Below are 18,133 nucleotides of genomic sequence, written 5' to 3' on the forward strand. Positions count from 1 at the left end.
ATCATTTTCCAGCTGAATCATGGTTGTGTACCGATGGTTGGGTGGGCAGTTGGGTCTTGGAGTAGGGTAGAGTTTACTGCCAATTCCCCAAAGTAAAACACAAGAACCCTTAGACCATCGAAGTGTTGTTTGTAAGAAATGGCATCTCCCTCCCTCAAACACCAGCCCAGCACCTTATTAAGAAACACGGGTTCTCGTGACTGAATGCCAGAAATGCAACAGCCTTGCCAAATGACCATGCCTAATGGGGTGAGAAATAGGGTTTGGGATCTGGAAGTTATGGAGGTAGATGTGGCTCATATGTCAACGTTCAAAGGAGAAATTCTGGTTGCTTTTGCGCTGTCATAACCATGCTATCTGTTTCAAAATCCTTAACGAGATAGACTTTGCTATTACGGGTTCATGAAACCATTGTCACGTGATGAAAGAGCAAAAAAATTCATTTGTTCACATTTCATGTAAGTTTTTCTCTTCCAAACCCGCAAAACCATCTCTTAGCAGCCGTAAGCGCATATTCTTCCCTTTACTTAAGCTGCTCATCAGATGAAGCTATAAGGCAGGCCTTCTGGAATTGCTCTCATATGTGTCGAGCTCTCATGTCACAGACATCTTGTCGAGCTTCTTCGAATAAAATCTCACTTATCATAGCGTTTGAAAGCACCTCCAAAATACATTAGGAGCCGCAAGAATCGCAAAAATGCTCCCTTCCTACAGACTACAGACCAAGTTCCAGCAAGTTGAGAGCAGAATAAGAGTAGTTTGTGTCAACTAAGAGTAGTTTGTGTCAACTACAGCCCCAACTTGCAGTTTATTTGCCGTATCAATTCTGAATAAGGAACATTAGTCTTCTCATACTTACGTTAAAATAAATTCATTTTCGATGGACTTGGGTCTGCCCTGCAAGAGTCAGACTAACCAGTGGAATTTCCAGGAGTGGGTTCCATTAACCGGACTTAGTGACCGGAATCTCACATGGAACTGACACTGTCGATATATGAAGTTCTAGACCAACGCTGAACCGGCACTCTGGTCAACCGCAGTTCAGCAAACATTTAGTGCCCAAGGAGACTCCGTCACTCATGCCAATTGTAGAGAAGAGCATACCAATTATGCAAGCGAGAATCTGTGCATTATTAAAAAATATACATACACATGAAGGTTAAAAGTTTTTTAAGTATTTTGAAAAGTTGCCAGAGATGGAGGAATTGAATTTTTTTATAATTATTTTGGGGAGTTGGGGGGGGTAAGCAATGATTACTGGGGTTATATAAATAAAACTCAGGTCTTTTTATTATTATAAACTTGTGAAGACATCCATGTTTTATTTATTTATTATAAACTTGTAAAGACAATTTTTACATTCTGTGAGATGCATAACAACAATACACAAGAAAGAAAGAAAGAAAGAAAGAAAGATGGCATGATATTTTATTCCTCCATATTACTGGCAACAAGAACAGCCGTGCTCTCTGCCAGTAGCAGAGGCCAACCTATGACTTTGTTCCCAAACATCCATGGACGCGGATTGTGCATGAGGGACATGTCGGGGATGTTTTTCTCTCTTGCCTCCCTTTATCTGCTTTAATCCATGTTTGAGGGCAGGCAACAACGCCTCCATGCACTCCGCAACCGCATTTGGATTTCCAGGCATGTTAATGATCTGAATATATGTATATAGTAAGAACAGAGAATTACATAATTAGGGAATGGAACCAAATGATCCATAAGATCCAGATTTCTAATATATTGAAAATTGACAAATCATTCAACACAAAATAAAAAAGACTACCATGAGAGGCATGTTCGAAATATACTTGAGCATCAATGTAACATCAACAATGTTGAAGTGAAACTAGTGCATTTGAATTTGCATGACTTACAATTATTTGATTACTCCGCTAAAGCTTTAGTTTTTCTGCCTTTTATAAAGGATATAAATAATTTATTTCTGTTATTTTCATTCAAGATCCAACGTCCGCCTTTATAGAGACAGCATGCTTCAAGTAAATTTAGAAACCACTGTTATGCTTAAAGTTCAGTCATTATGAAGCATTTATTGCAACAGTAATCATTACAACCCTCGAATGACTTCCCATGTTTATTTGAATATTCAACAAACTATAATTAACCATAATCATGATTTCCTACCTACCAATATGAAAGATAAGAATGCAAAATGAGGCCTTACCAATGTTGACCCTCTTATTCCTGCTGCAGATCGCGAGAGCATAGCAGTCGGTGTCACCTGTTTGAAACAAGGAAAAAGTAGAGTTTAAGCTAAACACAACCGTGATGCCAAGTCATCAACATAGGCGATTATAAAACCACTCACTCAGACGGTTGTAAGTGTGCATGGATAAGATACTAGAATAACAGAAACTAAAGATATTAGGCACCAAACTCCCCCTTAAAAGTCTGCACTTTACAAACTACCAAACAACACATCCATGCTAAAGAGACGTAATAATTTGACTAACTTTAAATAATATTTTCATTCATTATCTAAAATTTCAGAGCAGATCCACCTCATTAGTTTTTATCTCCAACTAATTAAGATTGTCAACCAGCAATACAGTCAAAAGACATAGAAGTATACATTGCCATACATATACTCGTATGAAGCTTACTTTTAAACTCGCTTGCATCATGACATGAACAAGACCAGGTGTTTCTTTCTCAATCAACTGTTTGGTCGCTTCTGGGGTTACATCTCGTGGGGTGAAGCCAGTGCCACCTAAATTTGAGAAAATATAACTATTTAAAGAATTCAAGAAAACTGTATTAAAGAAGTTCTACTTTACCAAAAGAAACAGGCCAGTTAAAAAGAAAGAAAATCACCGAGGGTGAGGATGAGATCCATTTTATCAATATCACTCCATCTACTGAGAGCATCCTTGATTTGGCTTACATCATCCGGGACCACAGCTGTGGAAACAACCGTAGCTCCTCCCAACCTTTCTGAACAGGAATTTACAACAGAAACTCCCCTTGGACCGCTGCAAATTCAAGAACATTAAATAAATAGTGGAAGCAGGATGTAAAACAATGAAGAAGAAACATATAATCTGTTCAAATAAATTCTTACATGAAACAAAAATTCACAGAATTCAACCAAACTAAAGGTTTGAAACTTCTTCTCAAACAGAGGATGCGTACACATCATTTTTCACATGTCGAAATGCTTGCTGAGAGAGATATAATTCCATGTTATGTGGTGTCGAGCAAAAATGTTTCAGATACAAGCCCAAATGCTGGATTGGATTGGTCTGTTCTCTAAAAGTTTTTCCATGTTTTTGGAGTGTTTACTTACTAACCACAGCCGAGTTTTGTATACATCGGAAGAACATGTTAAAGTAAAGGTTCCATTAAATTGTTGCAAAGCATATAGTGCATCACATGTTGTACTTTGACAAGGAGCAACATCAGCTTTGCCTTGTTTCTTTGGCATCTATTAAGTGACCTTCTTGAAACAAACATTCAAAAAGGAGTATCTAGATGCAGTTAAGTTTGATTACTGTCTTCCTAACATGTAGAAAAATGTAATGATACTGTTTTGTACATTGAGCAACCAAAAGAAGACATATTTCACAACTTATTGGGAAAAGGAGTAACAAAGTAATTTCTTTTAGGATAAAGGATCAATTGTATATAAAAAATAAAATATTTCTCACAAGCATTTTAATTCAAAATTTAAAAAGAAAAGAAAACCAGACATTTAGTTAAACATACTATCTTAAACTCAGGTAACCAAACTACTATGAGCAGCACCCTTATCCAATAAGTATTAAGTATGTACACAAAATAAAGAGATGGGGAAACAAAATATTCTGAGGGCTTTGTACGTTTTCACCATGTGTCAAGTATTACAGGCCATTATCAGAAATTGCCATATACGGGCATCCGTATCTCAACATAAGTTGGTATGTAGATGTAGGTATCATACCTTCTATCAGGCCCAGCCCCTGATGCAACAGTATCACTCACTGTAAGAATAGCTACTCTAAACTCGGCATTCTGGGACTCAGCTACAGTTGTTTCTTGCATTTTAAATCTTTGTAAAGGAGATGCTGAACCTGGTGATGAGGAACTTTCGAAAATAGCAGTACTACTTATATCAGAAATTATGATAGCTGGCACGGAAGTCCCAGCAGCTATTACGCTGCCTGTTGCTGGCAACTCCAACAAAGCATTAGCAGACTTCATACTTAAGATCCGACTGCTTCTCTGGTGGCCAGTACTCTCAGCAACAAAGCTGAAATGACAAGATAATTCTTGTTTTTCTAAATGTTCTTAATGCTACTGAGAAGGTTAAAACAGAAGGCACTTCGAGGATCCAATTAAGTCCCAACTCTGAAAGAAACTAAAATGAACAACTAATACAGCAAATTCCTTAGAACAACGTACCCAGGATTTCCAAATCCATCATTTAATTCCCATCTAATGATAGCACGATGGAATTCTGGACGAGTGGGATCTGTCTTTATAGGCTGGAGAAGACGAGCGTGTACTCTATATGTAGAAACATAAAAAAAATATAAGGATGGCTGTTGTATATATGAATAACTTAACAGAACCACTCCAGTAATAAGGGGGACAATAGAGAGAGATTAAGAAAGAAGGGAAGAGATAACAAATAATTAGAAATTCTTCAGAAGTTTCAGCAACCTCAAAAGATGAGGATTTGCCCATCCAGCAAGGCGGCGGATGGTGGGTACCACAAACAAATGGAAGCAGACTAGAGAGCTAACTGGATTTCCCGGCAAACCGAATGCAAAATTTTTTTCATTGTCATACTCTCTGCAGGTTCAGAATTGATCTCCGCAAAATTCAAAGGTTTCCCTGGTTTCATCCAAACCTGAAGAGCCAGTTAAATACCAAACTAACATGATATCATATGATATATAACTATATCGAACCACTTTTCAGTTCAACACAGCATCACAATTGACATTTGGTTCCACCAACCATCCTACGAGGGTATAAAATGTTCTAAAGGAAAATCTACAAGCAATGACTGCAGAGTCAGTCTACCTTACTGAAATGCACTGTCCCTCTCTTCGAAATAGTAGTTTGACATAGTCCTTGTCTCCCATGGAAACACCTCCAGATGTAAGAAGAATATCAACTCCAGAGGATATGACAGTATTCATGATATTCTCCAGTACTTCTTCATCATCTCTAGCAATTCCCAAGTCAAGAACTTTGCAATGATGCTGTACTGAAGCTGCCAGTATCATAGCACGGTTGGAGTCCCTAATCTGCACAAGAACTTGATCAGCCTGTTTGCTAAAATGTGTAGATGCTACATGATGGGTAGCAACATCCTTGATATCAACCCATGATAATACAATCTAATAAATCCTAAATGCAAAATAACTACACTTGTCTTGTACTGTGATGACCATAGAGCAATTTTTTTTTCTTTCTTTCTGCCAATATAATCTCTGAACTTAATAGTAAGATCTTGATGAAGCAGGACACTCTCTTATTTTCAAAGGCCAACACTTCCTCATTGCGTCCTTGATCATACAGAAGCCTAAAAGAATCAGCCTAAACCAAAGAAGGAAATAAGTATGACTTCATCAACCATTAACCTAATAAGAAACCTAACTGATGCAGGACGCATAGGACCTAAATTTATTAGTTTCCTAGATTCTCTAGTTTTCCAAATTCTAGTAGGATTTCTACTTTTCCAGATTTCTAGTTTTAAGTTTCCTATTTTATTTGGGTTAGGATTTCTGTTTAAGCAAGGGATTGTTATCCTATTATGTCTAGGTTTTAGTTTGCTATAAATAACCCCATGTAGTTCTTTAAAATTCAGATTTGAATGTTCAGTAAAGCTTTTCCTAGAACTCTCTGATTTTGTCCCTTCGATCTATATTTTCTTCTCCTCTATCTCCGATCTTCTTCTTTGTTCTACTGTTTCTGCCCTTTATCTCATCTCTTCGATCAATATTTCTTCTCCTCAATCTCTTATATTCTTCTATGTTCGATTGTTTAAGTGCTTAATCTAATACCTACGGGCTGTACTACATCACTAACATTTTGAAGTTTTAAGCTGTGTTTAATATACAATTTTCCGGCTAATAATGGCTTAAAGCTTACTGTGATTTTTTAAAAAGCCTAATTGCCCTGGTACCTAATTGTCATTTGTAGACCTTTTAAAACTAAATTGGTCCCTCACTATTTACTGTGATTTTTTTTTTTGGGCTACTACAAAGTGAAAGAAATTAATCATGGGAAGAGAGAGAGAGAGAGAGAGAGAATTTCCAATAGCTTACAGTACCTGGCCACGACTTAAACAGCCTGTTGTTGGCTCTACAAGTTCATCTCCTGTGGAAAGCACACCAATTGTTGGGGTGGGATAAACCTACATGACATATTAGCTCTCAGTGTCAATCTGTCTTATTTCTTGATAGGAAACACAAGTTTCATTAATAAGACAAATACAAGACACATTAGCTTTCAATGACAATCTTTAACACAAAAGTAAATATTTTTAATACCTTCACCACTGTCGCTCCCACAGTAGCAAGCAAACCAATTTCTGAAGCACCAATTCTTTGCCCAGATATCAATACTATATCATCTTTCTCAATATCACATCCCTGGACCACAAATTTTCAAATAGCTTTTAAAATTTCAGTAGATCAAACAAGTATTGCAAGTTTGCAAAATGTATATATTTGTTTCTTATTAGATTATGATAGTGAACCAAAGAGAGAAAGACAAATGAATATATCGATCAAGGAGCCATGCTAGAGAGTTCCAAAAAAACTTGAAATACACCAAATCTTTATTTTCCACTTTTAGCCCTTGGTCAAACCATAACACGTTAACTGTCCATCTTTCTTCCATTATTCAATTGGAGCTGTACGGTCAGACCAGGTTGTCTTCAATCAAGTTTATCTACCTAAGGAACTAATAACACTAAGCCTCCCATGGCCATTTTATCTACCAGTGTACCATCAGAAGGAGGCTGTCCTCAGGCAAGTTTGAGGACTGTCTTGATAATTGCTGTATTGCTAATTTGTGGCACCTTTCTGGTTTTGCTCCTTAGAGTAGTGTTTGATTTGCTTTCCTTGGTGGTGGCTTTGGTGCCAGCCTGGAATTTGATTCTTCAAACATAATAGTATAAACAGAACAAACACTCAAATGTAGTGCAGAAAAAAAAGAGATTCAAGTTTGAGTGTTTGTGTCCTTATTACTTGGAGTCGCTAGTGGTATTTTCATATTTGGGAATGTTTGGTTGCAGGACTAGTTCTAGGTATCTTGGATTATTCTAATCTTGATTGAGTTTAGTATGGGTATTCTCAGATGTTAGAAATCCTTGTCTGAATACGATTTCTCTAGTTGCCCTCATTGTACCATGAGTTGCCTCTATATAAGGAATTCTTTGTCCAAGAAACATAAAAACTTAAATTAATGAAATTTCAGATTTTTGCTTCAGGTTAATGGGGAGATGCCATTTAAGTTCCAGGTGAGACTCCTAGGAGGCCTTAGATAAATTCTAAGGTTTTGTTCTTCTTTCTCTACTTCCTACTTTTACCCGGCAAGTGATCCAACCTATCTGAACCCAATTACCACAAATCAAATGAAGTGTTACCCCTTTGAAATCTTTGGATATGGAAGTCCAAAGACAAGCTAAAATGGCCATTTTACTTCAGATCCAACCAGCTCTTCACTTCTTCCTACAGAAGTCCTCACATTTCAAGCAATACCTAGACCTGAATACACCCTAAAAATCCTATTCTGCAAACCCCAATACCACCCGAGATGAAAAGCAAACACACCTAAAATAAATAAAAATAAAGGAATCAAAATACTGTTCAAGGTTGAAAAGACCAGAACAGCAACCATGTGCCTTTCAAGTCTAAAGTCACAAACTATCTAAGAAGCCTCATTTTACCATCAATTCATCCCAAAGCTCAATATATTCTTTAGCATTATATCCTAAAGGTAACCAAATTTATAGTAGGTAAACTAAATACAAGAGTTGTCCCTGCATCACAAAAGCACAGAATTCGGGTCCACGAGTGAAAACATCACAAAGTCCTCGTTCCTTATAAAAATTAGAAAAATTAAACCTTAACTAATATGTACCTTTGCAACTTTGTTCACAAAGTGCAAGAAACTAGGTCAGCTAATGTGTCTTAAGAGTGAAAACATCTATCTACGCATTTCACCATGATATATTTCAGAAAAAGAAAGTGACTGGACGCATTACAAATGAGATAAGTAAAAGTAAATTATATTAGTGACATTGTTTTAATATAATAATAAAAACTTTGAACAGTGAACATTGGTTGTGTATATGCATATCTACTCCACTGCACAAAATTTTGACATTTTAACTCTCATAACTTTAAGCAAGGAATGATATCATACCACTGGACGAATATCTACTCCTTTGCTTGTTTGTGCCAATATTCTTACTTTCCTTGATTCAAGTGAAAGCCCTTCAATTTGTTCAGTGTCCTCAACTTGTACAACTGCATCAGCACCATCGGGTATTTGTCCTAAAAGAAAGCACACAAGGAGAACAGGTTAAAAGCAATAAGACCAAAATGTCGGGAGCGAGAATGCCTTCAGAAAGACCGACTAATGATGTCTATGGTAGAAAATTGAGAGTATGACCAATGGTTGAAAAATCACTTTATGATCACAGAAAAACTGATTTTTCATCGATCCAGGTTTTCTAGAAAGATTTATTTATACATGTATATATAAGATGTATAATACTTTGAAAACTAGTTTTTAGGAAATGTACAAGTAATATGAATAAACCATGAACCAAACAAGAACATAAATAAATCAACAAAAAGGTACAAAATCAAATAATTTATCTAGAATGCACTATTCTCACAGAGTGGCTCATTTGAAATTGTCTAGCGAGCCTGGACTTGACATACTATTTATTTTCTGTTGGAGTACATTACAACACTATAGTAGCTTTTGTTTGTAATTAATTAAATATCAGCTAAGATCATTTGACCAAATAATTCAACTCATTAACCATAAAATCTTTAATTTTCTTTCCTCAATATGATATTTGACCTTCCCTAGTATTGCATACTACACAACTAATCACCAAAGAAAAAAGGGTCAGAAATACAAACATTTCCAAGGCATCCATACAACTGACAAACTAAATCTGCATTTTTTTCATATTAAGGGGAAAAAAGGGCAAACCTCCAGTGGCAACATAAGCTACAGTTCCAGGAGTGACAGCGATTCCAAGTCTATCGTCCCCAGCTCTTGCTTCAGCAATCACAGGATACTCACCAGGCCCATCTGAAGCTACCACTGCATATCCATCCTGAGCAAGTCCACCAATTCATACACAACCCCAAAAAATAAAAAAATAAAAAATGTCAACACAAGCATTCCAATTCACAAATATATTAATTGAATCCATAAAACTATGAAAACCCATGTTAATTGGTCAGTTTAGAGACTCAAACAGAACACTCAATAGTAAATAATAAGATTTTAAATATACATATAAAAAAAACACAAATGGTATTTACATATATTATTCAACATTATTCAAAGAAGTGAACAATTTCAAATGAAACGGTAATGAGTTTCTTTCTGGTAACCTTGATGGAGGCAGGGTAAGGAGGCAAAGGGTCTCTGGCGCGAATGTCCTCGGCCAGCACCTTCCCAAGCGCATCGTGGAGGGGCACGGTGACAGGTGGCAGCCGCTGGACCACTCTCAGCACTGTTTCTAGAGCTTCTTCTACTGAGACCACTTCGGGTTTGGTGCTACTGTCGGTAACTCCGGTTTCTCCTCTCGTCTCCCCCATTTGGGACTGTCGAGCAACGCAGGGGTCGCTCGCGTTTTGAATAATAAGGTGTGACTATTGAGCAACGCAAGGGGCGACTACGAGGAGAGGGTTTATTTTTGGGTACAGAGTTTGACTATTTTATCACTTCTAAACAAAACATCCCCATCCACTCTAGGTAAATGATCTTTTCTTCTTTTTTCTTTTTTGTTTTTTGTTTTTGTTTTTTATGGTAAATGATCTTTTCTTCTTTTTTGTTTTTTGTTTTTGTTTTTGTTTTTTTATGGTAAATGATCTTTTCTTCTTTTTTGTTTTTTTTATGGTAAATGATCTTTTATAAGGTGATAACATTATTTCTCATGGTATAAATTAGGACAAGGTATATATACAATAAAAAATTAAAAGCTTAAATGTAAAAACAAGTTTAAAGAGTTAGTTTTTATTTATTTATATATTCTCTTGTTTATACCATATCTGACTAGTCAATTATTCTGTGATAAGTGGAACATTGGACCTACAAACGGACCTCATAGAGCCCAGTAAAAACATTAAGGCCCATAAACAACCATCGGCAAATGGTAAGCTTTCGACAACCCATCATGCCATTTGGCTAAAGAAGGCGCGGCCGAGCTAGGCTGGACATGGATAGGTGGCAGCCTCTCAAGCAATGCCCAAAGTCACACGTCGAAATTATAACCCAAGACCTCTCACCTTGGCCATCTATAAATAGGGCACAAGTCCTAAAAAGAAAGATAACAGTAACATTCGGCTACTTAGTCCTTATTCTGTCCAAATTACTATTCATTCCATTCTTAAACTACCTTAAGCATTTGTTTCCCTCTTTTTGACCAAGTTGACCGATGGAAGGAACTTTTGGTCATTCTTCTCTTGGATTGCGTAGGCGTGCCACCACCAAGCCACTGATTGACTTGAATGGGAAAAGTTGGATTGTTGTGTTCGCACTTCTGACTTCTAACCAACCAATTGATCAGCCAAGCAAGGAACCTCCTCTTGGCCTAGGTTCTTTCAATTTCTTGGGGTCAGGATGGTTAGGTTTCGTATATATATTTTAGTATTTTTTGAGATTTAATGATAATGATGCAAATTAAATTAAAATATGCGATTAAACTTAAAGACAAGAATAAAGTTCGATAAAGTAAATCAAAGCAATAGATAAAAGTAAATTATACAAAGAACAAAATAAGAACGATATAAATGACAAAGGCAATAAAATAAAGTAATCTGAAATTAAATTAAACTTAAAGAAAATTCGATAACAATTAAAAGTAAAGCAAGAAACTTGAATCTTAAAACAACGTAATGCAAAAATACAAGGAATTAAACTTACATTAACGAAAGTGCAGAACTGATCTAGTTTACTTGCTTGGAAAATAAAAACCTAGTCTAGGGATAGAAAAATGAAAAACAAAAAATAGGTTTTTATGTTTGATGTTGGGGTCCTTTGCTCTTTGTCTGACGGGGTTTATATACGGGCATTCATCAGCCTATAGGCTGGCCATTAAATGGCCAAAGGTCAACTTCGTTCAAAATCTTTCCTTGTATGGCTTCTTAAATTCGTGGAATTGATTTGAATAAGATCATCGGATTGCAAATTTGATCACTTGATTCTCTCCTCCTTAGGAACGTTTCAATTGACATCACTCTCTTTGATTGCTTTCCTTGGATGGATCTCATCACGTGCATAAAAATATCCGAAGATTTTGGGCCTACTTTCGCAGGTCGGGCTTGGACCTCTGAGGACTTCGGCTTAACATCTAGTGAGACGATGTGGCTTCTGGAGTCTCTAATTTTGATTGAACATAATCCACCAATGTTGGGTGACTTGGAATTCCAATGAGTCCATCCAAAAAACTTGGCCGAGGTCTACATGACTTCTTAGTTTTCAATATTAATACATATATATATATATGACAAAATAATTATATGGTAAGATGCTAATATAGCCATATATATATATATATATATATACTTATACATTTATATATTTAGATAAATAAAAGGGAGTTCGTACACTTAGTTGGCCTTTAATTCTTGTCTCCAACCTCCCAGGCCATAGGCCTTTAATTTATTATATTATTACATACATATACAAAGTATAATATGCAATATATATTGCTCACAACCATTTTGACACCCATGCCAATTTCACCCAAGTTTGAGAATACCAAGGTAAACCCACGTGGGTTCTCTCATGCCAACTTAAAAGGTCATCTTTGGCCATTTGTTCGTAGGTTAGATCTAGAGGGTGCCAAATCAATTCTAGTTCTTCTAGCATTGGAGAATTGTATTTCTACCACTCAATCAGCGAATTGTGATATCCGTGTAGGCTCCTGATTTTCAAAAGGCCATTTTGGGACTACTTCATCCAAAATCTATTTGTTTGGTAGAGTTATATCACTCCACTTTATCATTTTTGGGATGGCCATGTTTGACTTTTCAAGGTTGGTTTGGAACAAGGTAGTTTCACCCTTACTGTCTAAGTTTTTAGCTTTGGGATAAACAGTGTTCATAACCTTATATGAAACCCTATAAATGATTGCTAGATTTTGGGATCCTGGGTCCATATCATAACCTTGAGTTTGAATATTCAACGTTAAGGCTTTTAAGACATTTATATCAGAAAGTGCAACAGAAAAGTTTGGAAAACAGTTAAAATATATCAAGTCTTCCCCTAAGGTTGACTCGACTATTCCTAACAAAGAATTTGTGAACTTTCTATGTCTTCCATCTCTTACACATAGCAAGATTGAACTGGGCAATCCTGTTCTGGTAAGTGGTTTCACCGCTACCTGCACCAAGCCGAAGCTAGCTAGATTCTTCCTCGAAAGTTGCGACTTTGATTGATCTCATCATTCGTCGCCGAGCGGGGAAGCTCTGGTGCTTTGTGTCATTCGCAAGAGAGAAAAGAAAGAAAGGAGGAAAAGGCCTTTACTAAATATATATAGTGCTTTTTTCACTTGTTAGTCAAGCTTTCGAACAACTCTTTCAACTACAGCCTAATCTCCCAACCATGTTCAAGAATCGAGAGCCACTTCTAGATAGCGTATTGTTTCTCTCTTCTTCTTATTTTTTTTAAAATAATAAATAAAGAAAACTTCTAAATATAATATAAAAAGAAAAAGAAAAAGAATTTTTTTTCTATGGACCTCTGCCCAATGAGGCGATGACACATACATGAGTGCACATTGAACTTCTAAAAAGTTGGTTCAAAAATTTTTTTGGGAGGGGGGGGAGGTTCTCACGTGCGTGCTATGGTTTGTTTAATATATATATATATATATATATATATATATATATTTCAAAATTACAAAAGAATGCTATTTTTTGTTTGTTGACCATAACTTTTTTGTTATAAGTCGGATTTGAGCCCATCGCGTGTCTACAAACTTGTGAGAGCAATCTACGCAAGGGTGCAACTCAAAACTTGTCCCCAAAGAAAAGTGACCATAATGCCCTTACCCCTAAGGTGAAAAATGTTAATTCATATTTGAATTTCAAAATTTTAAGAAAATTTTGGGACGGGATATTACAAATTGAACCAAAACCAGAGAAAACAAGTTGGAATTGAAACATTTGAAATATGGGTTAATTACAATTTTGGTCACTGGGGTTTGGTCCGATTTTAATTTTGGTCACCACACTTTCAATTTTTCGATTTTGGTCATCGCATTTTGCATTGTTAACAAATCAAGTCCAATTGGGAATTCCGTTAGTTAAGACGCATATGGTGTGTGCGTGTGTGCTGGGGTATTATTACCCTTTCGCCTCAAGCGCTTAATCAAAAACCATTCAGGTGCCCTTTATGTGGAGCTGAAATGAAATTACTTCTATCAATTACTGAACAACATTACAACTCAAATATTTCTGGAAGTGTACAAGGAAATATGTAAGGCATAGTTTTGAATCAGTTTTATTTTATGATATGGATGTTATGGATGTTGTGGTTATGCAAAGTGTGATGTAGGGAGGTGTTGGATGCAAAGGTTTCGTATGGTGTAATGATGTTGACAACACAAAAGGGAGGGAATATATCATCTTTAAAACTCACAACCGATGGAAAACAATGGTAGCAAGGATGTGGTGTTTCAATCTATGTAGCTACAAGTTGGAGATGTTTTGAATCTGCTGAACGGAATAAAAGAAATGTTGTTGATCATTTGTATCTTGATTGTTGTCAATGTGGTTTTCAATTTAGTTATAAAAAAAATGAGGTGTTTAGATGATGCTTCAATTTGGGTAAAGACATGTTTTGGTTGTAACATTCTGCTCAAACGTTTTGGTTGTAACATTGTGATCAAAATTTGGGAAAAGACATGTCTCAAATGTTGTAAATTTCTAGTCATGAAATGAAAACATTCAGCTCTTGTTTTGGTTGTTACATTCTTTGGCTCAAATGAAATGAAATGGAATGGAAACATACACGTAGTGTAGTACACAAACCAACATACACATGCTATTGTACACAAACTTGGACATGATTCACAAAATAAGCCAAAATACAATGTCTTTAAAAGCAATATACACATGCTGCAGTACACAGACTTTGGCATGATTCACAAAATAAATCAAAATACAATGTCTTTAGAAGCAATATACACATGCAACAGTACACAGACTTGGTCATGGTTCCCAAAATAAGGCAAAATATAATATCTAGGTATAGGCAGTACATAGACTTGGTCATGGTTCACAAAATAAGGCAAAATACATATCCTGAATTATATCAGTCTACATCAAAAAGTCTCATCCCTTTAAAAATCAAGTCATCTACTTCTTCAGAATAAGCATGCCTTGCTTTTTAGTAGCTGCCTTTCCTGGTGGTTTTCATGGAGCAGAATTTCTAGTTTACCTCAGTCCACTCGAAGCATATGCATTTTAAATATGTATATTAATATTTCATAAAATTAATTATTTATAATTATTTGTTTTCAAAACTATATATATATATATATATATATATAAAGTTAGTTGTATGGTAAGTTACGTGAATCTAGCTATAGCCTATCAAACCTCATTGTATGACTTTAACTATAGCAATTCATTTAATATTATTCTACACACAAAAGCTTTTAGAAAGGTATTGGTGCTTACTAAGCTTTCTCTTAAAAGTGACGTGTTGCATTATGGAGTTTTCAAAAAACAATTGAAGCATGAGGTGGTATGTTTTGGTATGAGGTGTAAGAACAATAGATATTCTTATATATATATATATGTGTGTGTGTGTGTGTATAAACGTAATTGGCAAGTGCTCACTAAGCACTCTCCAGAGCCAGCACCTAAGGATTAATTGGGGTGACAGTTTACTTTCAAGCCACCCATATAGTCTATAAATCCCTAGGATGTAGTCTAGAAATCCCTAGGCTAGTATGTGGTACAATGTTGAGCTTCAGCTATATATTTTTTGCCGACTCTAGCTTACTATAAATAGCCTTACCTAATAGTTCTTGAATCATAGGTTCTTCAAAGTTGTGTTAGTTTCTTAAAAATTCGAGAGTGAAAACTAAGTGTGATAAGATTTTGGAAAAGCTCAACTGGGAGTTATACAATAGCTTTGGATTTGAGGTAGGGGTTTTTCTTGGGGAAGCTTTACATAAATTGATTTAGTTAAATATTGTGAACACTATATTATGCTTGGTAATATTATTTGATTATTATCCTTGATATTGGGTGTTATCGTATTGTCAATTATCATTATAATTTGATTACTATTGACATATTCCTATGTTGTCGGTGGTGGTTGGAATTTTTGGGTTGATAAAGAAATTATGGAAAAGAGGATAATGGGAAGGTTCTTTTGTGTAGGTGAGTCTAACCATTGTAGAGACCAAGTTCAGGCAAGCCCGTGTGCACAGTATATTAGGAAATTAGCGGTATAATTATGGGATGATTAAAATGGGTGTTAGTTTATATAATGGGCCATTCGGAATCACATTGGTAAAATGCATGGTATGAGACATGTAGATTTGCTTGCCTTATTATATGAATTAACAAGTTGGGTAGAAATGAAGTTCATTCGTGCATTGCATAAATTGTACATTATAAATCTCACTAATCACATAAGACATAGGACCCCTACTGAGCATGTAATGCTCACCCCTTATTGAATCTATTACAGGCTTTGAATCTGAAGTTTAGTTTTTGCCGAGGAAACAAGAAGAACGGGTTGTGGATAGTTTTGAATGTTTTGTTGAAAGTTTGTTACTTTCTTATTATTTTGCTTGTAAAATTACAATGTAAATTACTTTGACTTAAATAAAAGGTTATGTTCAATCTTCATTTTCTTGATATTAAATTTTTTCTTTTAGTTTTTCTTTTACCTCACACTCCCAAATAATTAAAAAAAAAAAAAATTGGGGCATGACAATTCCATAACAAATCTTTCAAAGTATTTCCCTTATGCAATGTCTTGAAATTCCCAAAAAGATGTCTGATACACCATATATGTTCTACTTCAGGCACAAATAAATCAAATTCAGCATCTTATCCTCACAATATTAAACTAAGCATATTAAACCCTAGATATTAAACTACCTTTTGTCGGTCTAAGATGAAAGTCCATCCATGTTCACTAACATGACCCAAATCCTCAATAAGCAATTGAAGAAACCAACACCATGTTTCTTTGGTTTCCAACTCAGTCACAACATAAGCAATTGGGTACATATTGTCATTTTCATTAATACCCACTGCCATAAGTAATTGACCTATCATACATTAATATAGTTAGTGCAACATAGATTCACATGTTTTGAATAAGAAATTGCCCTATGATAATATAGTTATAATAAGAAAAATAGAAGAAGATTCATACCTTGGAATGTATCCTTCAAATGACACCCATCAACACCTATGATAGGTCTACATCCAGCTAGAAAGCCTTTTTTGCAGGCATCCAAACACATAGGAAGCCATTGGAAATAAGGGGCTCCAATTTTCATCATCATAGCGCTGCCCACATTGGTTTCCCTAACCTCTGCTGTAACACCCCAACCCAACAAATTGTTTGTATTTAATTATTTAATTGTGTAATTGCATTTTTTCCCTTGGGGGTAGGGGCACTTTAGTCACTTTTTTGTTTGAAAAGGAATTTGGGGAATTGAGTTGTACCGTTGTGCAGAGCTCATGAATATGAGTTCGTAGACAGGCAGGTTCAATTCATAGTTAAAACGAAAGAAGTTATGATCTACAGAAAGTAAAGTGGCATAACCGTAAATATTGCAAAGTCCCAATTTAAGTATAAGACTCGATTCCTTTTTTTTCATGGTATTCTCTCTCTCTCTCTCTCTCTCTCTCTCTCTCTCTCTCACACACACACACACACACAAATTTCCTTCTCTCTCTCTCTTCACGGTGAATGGTAACGCCACCGCTTCCCATTCAAATTTCAGCGTCGTCTCACCTCAGTTGCCATCGCAACCTAAAAAGAAAAAAAAAAGAACATATATATGGAGCTATGTCTACTTGTGTGCATCTTGTTGACCAAATGATCAGGTATACCGCGCCACGTATCATCCTCTCTGCTGTAAGTCGGGGGTGGCCATAAAATAAAGTTATTACTTTCACATCTCCTCTTTAGATATCTTTAGAGAGAGAGAGAGAGAGAGAGAGAGAGAGAGAGATCTACTGTGTGAGCAACCCGACTGTGCGTTACATGTGCTTTACAGGCTGCACTCAACCTTTCTTCCCAACACTTGGTCCATTTGTATTTGTAAATCCCATGAAAGCCCAAATCTCTTGTCCAAATCAGTCATCCAAACAAGCCTTTCATTTTTTTAAAAATTTGGAGACAAAAATTTCCACAAGGAAAGAAATTCAACATAAAATTAAGGGTGTATTCAATTAGGATTCTAGAGCATTTTAAAACAATTTTTTTAAGTGCCAAATTTCATAGAACTCTGTGGAACTTTTAGATTTCACATAGACTTGAGAAGAGTTCTATATAATTTTATTATAAGATGTGTATGACTTTTATTCCAGACTTTTATAATTTCTTTAAAGTGTTGCTAAATGGACCCTAAAATTAACTGAATACACCATACTACCAAACTATTTATTGAATTACTAATTTACCCTAATATAAAATGACCAAAAATTATATATTTAATTGTGAAACAAATGTAATTTTAATAAGTACACCCTACTCACAATCTTCAACCCTAATCAAAGAAAATGTGGTCACATATTGATTCCAGTATGCAACTAATAAAAGAAAATTAACAAAAATTAAAATAAAATAAAAAAAGAAACCCCACCACCTTGGCTTTATTTATACTTATGGCATGTTTACTAATCCATAATTGGATTAGGAGGAATTGAATTGAGAA

General features: G+C 35.6%; 1 protein-coding gene across 2 annotated transcripts; it reads right to left on the bottom strand.

The window, feature by feature from the left end:
• Positions 1 to 1,263: 1,263 nt before the first annotated feature.
• B73 (molybdopterin biosynthesis CNX1 protein / molybdenum cofactor biosynthesis enzyme CNX1 (CNX1)) lies at positions 1,264 to 9,898 on the bottom strand. 2 transcript variants are annotated; one of them, XR_016125972.1, is made up of 13 exons: positions 9,603 to 9,898; positions 9,193 to 9,319; positions 8,389 to 8,519; positions 6,507 to 6,608; positions 6,287 to 6,370; positions 5,032 to 5,258; positions 4,666 to 4,855; positions 4,405 to 4,509; positions 3,944 to 4,252; positions 2,839 to 2,996; positions 2,628 to 2,734; positions 2,189 to 2,245; positions 1,264 to 1,660 (listed from the first exon to the last, which is right to left on the bottom strand). XR_016125972.1 is itself a non-coding variant. In XM_089049938.1 (7 exons), exons 3-7 carry the CDS (start codon positions 4,201 to 4,203, stop codon positions 1,442 to 1,444), a joined length of 801 nt encoding a protein of 266 aa, XP_088906064.1. In that variant the 5' UTR covers positions 4,204 to 4,252; positions 4,405 to 4,509; positions 4,666 to 4,719; the 3' UTR covers positions 1,264 to 1,441. The 2 variants fall into 2 exon arrangements, 1 of the variants encoding a protein (XP_088906064.1); XM_089049938.1 differs by lacking the exons at positions 5,032 to 5,258; positions 6,287 to 6,370; positions 6,507 to 6,608; ... (1 more) ...; positions 9,193 to 9,319; positions 9,603 to 9,898 and having other exon boundaries at positions 4,666 to 4,719.
• Positions 9,899 to 18,133: the final 8,235 nt, after the last annotated feature.

The sequence above is a fragment of the Prunus mume genome, linkage group LG1 (assembly GCF_029339155.1).
Source record: "Prunus mume cultivar Tortuosa linkage group LG1, ASM2933915v1, whole genome shotgun sequence".
Lineage (NCBI taxonomy): Eukaryota > Viridiplantae > Streptophyta > Magnoliopsida > Rosales > Rosaceae > Prunus > Prunus mume.